Here is an 8,951-nt window from a genome sequence, read left to right as displayed (position 1 = left end):
CAAGCATACCACCTTTCAATGCCTTAAAGAACAGACCTGGAGTCCGATAGTATAACATAGTTTTTGTTACTGTCTTATAAGGCAAGTTTAAGTGCTGTAAGCTTATTTTTAAAAAGGTGAAAGTAATTTTATTCAAATCAAAGTATTTTATTTTAACTCTACAATTATGTCTTTTTTCTCTCACATGACTGACACAGATGCTTAAAATTTATGGAATTAGAATAATTAAATAGTAAACAAAATAAAATAAATTTTGAAATTTAGATATCAATTGTAACTTGCGCTGTATAATATTCTCTGTTAAGTGTGAAATTTGGGTATTTATTCAAAAAAATGCAAAAGTTACAAGAGAAATAAGCTATTATCCCTTTAAAAGATTGCACCAAAGTATATAGATTTCAACTTGTTACAACAACTTGTCAACAATTTGTTAGACTGTGATTGCACGTCCTCTTTCGCATCCTTTATTATTGTTGGGCGCCAAAATGTTTTAAACAAATTAAAATCCCAAAAAAATACCTAGCGGAATTCTGTATCTTCAAAACCGGTAAACCCCAGAAAAAAAATCCCCAAGGAAAAACACAATGTTTTGATTCAAAACCGCAACTTGACCTATATAAACATGTGCAATATAAATCGATGAATTGATAATGAGCGTTAAGCGCGTGCTTTGAAAACGATATTCGCTAAACCGCTGGTGGAAATGGCCAACTTCACGTGGGGTTTCCTCGAACGCGGTCGGTGGATATTCTCACTTGTGGAATTTACGCCTCCCACCACCAGCATAAAGCGCCAGTTTATAAGGAAACCCCTTCATCCGTTACGTCACAAACAGTCAGAACTCGAGCGAGTAGAGTGAGACGAGGTTGAGAGATCGAAGTATCGTTCGGAAGTGAATCGTGAATCTTCGGACGTGTGCTTGCAATTAATTGTTTTTAAGTGAATCATTGTGAATTCCATTAGTGGAAAAAAAAATATTTTTAAAGACCATATTAGTGCCAAACTGGGTTATAAAAGTTTAAGGATTAATTCAGAACAGGACTTAGAAATGTGTATCGCCAAAGGAACTGAAAAGTGCAAAATGATCAACAGGTAAGCCGATTAACTAAAATTACAACACAATTTATACGAAATATTTCATGCAATTATTACTATTTAATTAATATGAAATCTGATAGTAAATACTAGCGTTTATCTTAATTAAACAGACTTGTCCCTCAGAAAAAAAAACTATCTGAAAACACTTACTTTAATGGGCACCAAAAAGATTACACAATTATTTGCAAAATCATTTAACGTTATCTTGCATTAGCGTTGGGCGCCAATTATCATTATTGTGTAAAAACGTGAAAGCTTTCGAGACTTAATCAAACTTAGATAAAATAATGAATTGACAATAGAATATTACGAGTAAAGTTCAGATTTACAAGCAAAAAAAGCACCAAAAATAAGTTGTGTAAGGATATCGGTCTTATTAGAAATAAATCTCTATAATTCCATAAACTTCTGGATGAACCCGAATTTTATCCAGAGGCCTTTAAGGGCAAAGGTCAATGCCAAGTTCATTGGACGTGGGCGTGGTGACGTAAAAACACGTGGATACTGGGATATTTGATATTGTTTGAAGGGGTCGTTGCTATGGCGACGCCTTTTTTATCCTTCTCTTTCACATTAAATAGATAGAAAGCTGTTCTCGGAATCTTGTTTACGTCTGGAAGTTTGTGGAATTTGGAGTGTGGCGCGGAGAAAGGTCGAGGGGGCTATTAACCTGGTCTGTTTACCGCCCTTTGGGTGTCGAGACGTTTAAAAACGATGGGGTGGGAACAATTGCTTCTTTTTTTTTTGTAATAAGTCTGGTGTTTTAATAAAATTGTTTCCATACTAAAGATGAATTTTTTTTTTGCAGGAATAAATTGGGCAGGACCCTGCGTACCACCCTTACTACTGCCAGGGTGGAAAGGAGGTTGATATGCGGTCTTCTTCCAGCCATATCGCATTTAGAAAAAACTCCAGACGAGGTGGTTTTGTGTGTTCTACCAACCGCTAGACCTGGAGATGCAGCCACACATATTCAAACTGTTCTGCTTCAGGCTTTTTGTTATGAAAATTATATACCAGTTATACAGGTAGGTTCAACAAATTTGTCATTTTAATAAGAAGTTTAATACGCACATTAGAGATTTTAATAATATTAGCAAAAATTGTACCACCTCTTTAAATATTAATAAAAATTTGAAAATACAATCTTATTAAATATTTTATATAATAATAATCATATTATTTTAATCTAAATATTTTAAATCAATGGTCTACTTTTTTGGTATCATATTGTTGCAGGGTCAGTACAAGTACAAATAAAATAAGGTGACAGTTTCCTTAATCTGGGACATTTAATAAGCAAATAGGATAAACAAATTTAATATGTATAATTTATTATTAGTAAAATTTTTAAAATACAAGAAATACCAGTTTTTCTTTAAATTTCAACTAATAAAACAATATTTAAATGTCAATATTTTGAAAATTATACATTTCCGTTACTTCTTGGGAATGCATATTATTATACGAAATCTCTCTAATTAATTTGTAAAAGGATAAGCTAATAAAAGTAGGGAAATTCTATTTGCAAAAAGATTATTTTTGAATACCCTCCATTTGTTATTTATCAAAACATTAATACAATCCACAACAGAGATTCCTATAAAAAACAACACTAATCCATAACAAAAATTATTTCTAAAATTCACCTGCAGTTTGGAGCAAATTTGATTCTATAGCTTCAAAAAAATTAAAACTATTTATGTTCTGTAAGGAAATTTTTAATTATCTTATGCCCAAGCACTTTACACCTAGACCAACATAAAATACTCATTAGAATCTCCAAGTTCTTTGGCCTCTAATAACTCTTGGTGAGAGTCCAGAAATCCATCAGGATTGTATTAGTAAATTTCTGTAAATTGTTTAAGTAAATTTCTGGTTCATGTCAGAACCTCCAATGGACATAATTGTTTCATTAATCAATTGTTTTTTTGCGTGCAAACTCTGAGTTTCCTTGATTGCCTCTGGAAATGTCATCCATGCCACAAATGTAAGGTAATTCTGCAAGGAATTCTAATTTTATTAAGAGAAGGATAAGATGGACTACAAACGTGGAACCAAGTTAACTCATTGACATTTCCAAGTTTTTTGCCTTCTGGTAACTCTTGGTGAGGCTTAAGAAATCCATCAAGATTGCTAACTGAACTTATGGCTCTGTCAGTAGTTCCAATCAACGGAATCTATTTATTAATTAGTCGTTTTTCGAGAGCAAACAAGGAATTTTCTAGATTGCCTTTCAGGATCTCATCCATGCCTACAAATATCAGCTCCAGTTTAGAATTTCCTTTGAGATGTTTACATTTTCTGTAAAAAAACTTATCATTTAATTCAGTGAAGGATGAGACGAGGTCATGCTCTCTAGAACTACTCTAATACGTAAAATCAAGATGACTTATTGACATTTCAGTTTAGTCTCAGACAAGCTCTTTGGCATCTGATAACTTTAGATGAGGCTCCAGATTTAGGTTCCTTATGTAAACTTTCGGATCATATCAGTAGCTCAGAATCTATTTACGCTTTACAATTTGCGCAAGAACATGAAATTCATGAGACTAATACACTTCATTGCCTCTTCCTTAACTCCCTTTAACCTCTGAGAATTTGCAGTAAAATTCCAGTGGTCCATCATGCATTTTATGTAAGAGGTTTCTCATTTTAGACCTAAGAGCACTTAATCTTTAACTTTCTTTTTCTTATAAATGGTTTAGACCTTTGAGTAGAGCAGATGATTCTAACAAATTCAAGATGTTTATTGGAATTCTTCATAATTCAGCTAGTTTCAGTAAAATTATACCAATAATCATTTAGGTATTTAATCGGTTTTTGCTTTGATATACTTTTTCCAATGCATAGAATTCATCAGTGTACTCATAGTCGTTGTGACAGTGAATTATGAGTTTTTATCTCAGGAACATAAATATGATAAATCTCATCTAAAGTTATATTTTTCTTTAGGTAGTACTGATCTTCTGCAAGAAAAGTCTTTATTTCCATGTTAACTGACCTATAAACTGCAGAAGATGGTTTTTGTTTCTTGATATATGTTTATAAAGAAAATTAAGGCTTATTCTAAACACAGAATATGCTATTAAAGTTTGCACAGCGGAATTCAAGACACTCGTTACATTTACATAATATATGTCTAGAATATTATACTGATTTTAAAATATTAATAATATATATTCAACATTTTCTAAAGCCTTCATTGATTAAAAATGCAAGATATATGATAAAGATGATTATTTTTAAATTGCTGCCTCTTTTTAATATTTGTTTACCAATTATAAGTGATCCACTATTTGGTAAATAACAGATTAACACAACCTAACAGTAACCTAACAGTTTATAGTTAACCTAACAGTTATTAGGATTAAACCTAAAATTTAAAAACACTCTCACAAAATCTTTTGATATGTATATACAAAACCATTATCAAATTGCATTATTTATCAATAACAACAATGTTGTTGGAAAGAACATTAAATTTTCTAAACAGCTGATTACAGCAAACTTTATTGATGACTCTTTAATGTGTTTATTTACTAATTAGTAATTCAACCTAAACCATACACTATCTGGTGGACATATAATTTGTTTATAGAAATAGTATGCCTTTATCTAATTTATTATTTGTTTACAAAATAAATTAATCAACAAATTAGAAAAAATACAATATGAAACATCCTTCGAGATGCATATAAAAACCTCTTCTCAAATTTGTCTGAATTAAGTGCTCCTATAAACTTGGTTAATAACTACGTAGCCGTTTTAATATCATTTTTTTTATTTTAAAAGTCTTGATTTACAACGTTTTCATAAAGACGTCCACCTTGCAATATTAACAAAAAAAACACAAAAGAAAGAAAGGTATAAACGTGAAATGAAAACAAACCTTGATTTACCATATATAAGCAGAATTGCATTGACATATGGCATTGATATGGATTTTTTAAATTACCCAGTAAACAAGATAATTTGTCTTATCCTTAAAAGACATTTTATACTAATGTTTATTTTCTATTGTTTCAGGTTGACTCAAGTGACAAATTGGCAAAATTTTGTGGCTTATCTACAAAAAAAGACAACAACAGCTGCAACTGTGCCATTATCACCAGGGACGTCACGTTGCCAATTAGTGGAGAGGATGTTATTCCTTTGACAGAAAACGAGCAGTTCCTCACAGACTTTTACGAATGCACCTTGGAGGAATTTCCACGGCCGGTAATTGAGTTGCCTATTTGAACTTCCAAAAGACGCTGCGGTAGATCTGCAAGGAAATATAAAAGAACTACCGCTGCGTGATGAGATTTCATACATGTTTGATGCATTTATTGATATGGTTGTTCATGAAGGGAGTTGACCTACTTGAGACTGAACAATTATATGCATGTCATGCCAGGGACGATAGGGAAGGGTTCCGAAGGCTGTCACTAAGGAGAAAAAAGGAAGAAAATAATATTTCATTCATTGTTTTTTATTAATGAGTTGGGAAGTAGGTCTTATTATAATCAAGTGTATTTATGTATATGATAACAAGATGATCACTATATTTTTGTTAAAAAAGAAATGAGTTAATTGTGAAAAAAAGTAAATTTACAAGACCATTAGTTAGATGAGCTTAAGTTATAGGATGTAGCAAGATAGAATAAGTAAAAGAAACAACATCTAGAGATTCTTATAAGAAATATTATTATATTGGATTAATTTTTTTATATACACTATTTGTTTATTGTTATTTGACATAATATAATTATTGATGCAAACAAATTGTCCTAGTTTAAAGAGACTATTCAAACCATGTGTACTTGGAAATAAAATAAATTGATTTGAATCAAGTTTTTGTTCTTATTTGTTACTAACCTGGGATTGAAAACTAACGCCTTTAGTAAATGTGAAAGATTTATTCGCTTTGAAGAGAGTCCAGGGTAAACAAATTGACAGATTCACTTCAAATACATAGATTTTTCAATAATATGAAGGTAGTATGATGGTTATGACGGCATCAAATAATAAATGTTTTCCACTTTTCCAGTTTTACTTGGGTAGTTCGCACGTGGCAACGAGGGCATCCTGTGAGATGAATCAGCTGTTCTGTATGGTCAAACAGCCAATTGTCATTGCAAGTTTATGAATATGAGGCACGAACTTAATAAATATACCTATGTTGCGTGATTGTGTCCTTTCGATGTTGGTCACTCTGACAAAATTTAGTTGTGCCAATAGTAGGGAAACAAAACACTACATATCCTCTCAGAAACATTAATTTTTGAGAGGTTATGTTTACAAAAATACAAAATTGGGCAAACCAGCATTCTGTCAAAATAAATTCAATATGGCCGCCTGTAGGCACACATTGTCTTTGTTCCGCTTTGTTTACATTGCAGTTTAAAAGGAAAATTTCTACTTTGTGTGCTCATTTGCTCTTTTATTAGAAATATCTGGTCATTTTCAACAGTTGATAGCGTAAGGAGTTTATGTTGGTTTTGATTTAGACAGTATTTCATGCGATTCTTTTATTTTGGCGAAGAAAATGCCAACGACTTGTTGTGAATTGTGGTAGCAGAGGTGATAAAGACCTAAGTAAGTTTTATAAGATTTCCAAAGAACTAAGTTTTAAGCATAGACTAGACCTTAATGAACTCTCCAAAAAGAGACGCCAACAATGGATAAATGCAATTAAAAGAAATTACTTATCAGAAAGTTTGTTAGCCTATGGTCGAGTGTGCAGCAAACATTTCTTATTTTAACTATAGGTACTTTTGATGGGCCAGGAACATTCAAGGTAGATAATTTATCTGTGCATGCCATGTTTTCCACCATTTGTGTTAGACTCTCTAACTTATATAAGATGGCGGCAACATGGCCGTAGACTTCAGAATGACCCGCCATACAGGTGCAATGTCCTGAGTGAATTCCTCCAACTGCTTGAGTTATGACCCATACATCAAGAGCACGCTCGTTCATTTTCTGCGAGTGCTTAATCTGAAATTAAAATGGTTTTTTGTTATAAATAAAATTAAAATAAAAAAGTTTTTTTCAATGTTTTAGCTATTGCTTATTTAAAGATAAAGACAAATAAAAATATATAGAAGCATTTTTATATTTACCTTTCCAGTAACAATGGTGAAACCTCCAACTTTTTTTACAGAACAATTTGAAACCCATCCAGCTTTAAAATATTTATAGCTAGACAAATTTTTGTAGACTTTCAAGGGTCATTTGTATAGAAACTGTGGGTCAGCGCAAGATAATTTAATCTTTCAAGTTTGTTGTTGTTTCTCCATCAGTTAGGGCAGAAGGGTTAAGGCTGCCACCCTTATTTTATCCTTATATCGTAAGGCAATATCTGGATCACTGCTTCCTAACTGCGGGTCTGGTAAAGTTAAAGGGACGTATAAAAACCATTTTTTTTGAAAATGTTTACATAAAATGTTGAGTTTGAACGTTTTATTGATAAAAAAAGTGAGGATTTTCTACTTACGTATAATGCACAATTTCAGCCCGCTTAACCGCACTCTATTAGCGACTAACCATCACGTTGATCATTATATACGCTATTAATTCAAATTTAAGGCCTTAATTAACCAATTTCTATAACTTAGAAGAATTTACATCACTTCTTTAGGTCATAAACACAAATTTCTACAGGCAAATTAGGCATATCAAATATGTAAATACGGATTAATTCATAAATAAACAAAGACTGTCAAATGTCACATCAATAAAATATTATTTTATTTTTTTTTGGGAGTAGCTACTGTACGAGTACGATTTAAAAAAAAACGTGTTTTAATCGTTTTGATCGGGGCTATCGCTCCGTATTTGTGCCGATAATTCCTCTTTTCCTAACTATTATCCCAGTCCCTAAATAGGGCTCAAACGATTACCTAACCCACTATTTAGCGCCAACCCAAGGTTCCAATCCCTTTTTGCAATCCCAACTCCACATGTGCGCCAACCACATAGTCCCACGTGCGCACACGGGGCGGCATATACATATTATGATTATATAAATAAACAAATACTTACCTATAATGAGACACGACAGGAAATTACGATAATCGTACTAGTACAGTAGCCACTCCCAATAAATAATAAAATAATAGTTGTTCACGTAAGTGACATTTGACAGTCTCTTTTATTTATGAATTAATCCGTATTTAGTATTTACATATTTGACATTCCTGATTTGCATTTGGAAATTTGTGTATATGTCCTAAAGAAGTGATGTAAATCCTTCTAAGTTACAGAATTTGGTTACTTAGGGCTTTAAATTTCAATTAATAGCATATATAATAGTCAACGTGATGGCTAGTTGCAAGTAGAGTATAGTTAAGCCGTAGAAAATCCTTTATAATTTTTAAAATTTTGCATTTTTTTCCTTCATCCTCATTTTTTTAATCAATAAAATGTTCAAACTCAACATTCTATGTAAAAATTTTCAAAAAAAAATCGGTTTTTAGACGTTCCTTTAACTTTAACGGATCCCTAACTGCACCAAATATTCACTTTTTCGCAAAAACACCATAATTCGAAGGAAAGCTACAAACACACTTCGCAATAAACACACTTTTGAATTAATGACCTTTGACGTTGAAGGGACGCCACTATTGACACTTTTGACAGATCCCTTATAGGGTTGCCAGATGCCTAGCCCTTAACAACTTTTTAATTTAGCTGCGAAATCCAAAATCGAGATCGTCCCCTTATCGAGATGTACCCCTTACGGGATACCAAAGAGGCACACTTTGGTAAGCCGTTGAACAATAACAAAAAATGGCGCCATTTTTGTTATTGTTCAATCAGCTGTTTTGGATTGCCTAATAGAAAGTTACATTTAGTTAAGAATCTAA

At 32.2% G+C, this 8,951-nt stretch overlaps 1 protein-coding gene and 1 long non-coding RNA gene across 2 annotated transcripts; one reads left to right on the top strand and one right to left on the bottom strand.

The window, feature by feature from the left end:
* Nucleotides 1-806: 806 nt before the first annotated feature.
* LOC126736821 (uncharacterized) lies at nt 807-5,930 on the top strand. Its single transcript, XM_050441379.1, has 3 exons — nt 807-1,092; nt 1,907-2,126; nt 5,128-5,930. The coding sequence occupies exons 1-3, from the start codon at nt 1,049-1,051 to the stop codon at nt 5,338-5,340; spliced, it is 477 nt and encodes a 158-aa protein (XP_050297336.1). The 5' UTR covers nt 807-1,048; the 3' UTR covers nt 5,341-5,930.
* On the bottom strand, nt 5,887-7,682 carry LOC126736826 (uncharacterized). The gene is made up of 3 exons (XR_007660792.1): nt 7,580-7,682; nt 7,206-7,471; nt 5,887-7,080 (listed from the first exon to the last, which is right to left on the bottom strand). It is a non-coding gene; the product is annotated as an uncharacterized LOC126736826 (long non-coding RNA).
* Between the last annotated feature and the right edge of the window lie 1,269 nt (nt 7,683-8,951).

The sequence above is a fragment of the Anthonomus grandis genome, chromosome 5 (assembly GCF_022605725.1).
Source record: "Anthonomus grandis grandis chromosome 5, icAntGran1.3, whole genome shotgun sequence".
NCBI classification, from domain to species: Eukaryota; Metazoa; Arthropoda; class Insecta; order Coleoptera; family Curculionidae; genus Anthonomus; species Anthonomus grandis.
Note: the sequence above shows the minus strand (reverse complement) of the source record. Positions and strands in the feature narration are given on the sequence as shown.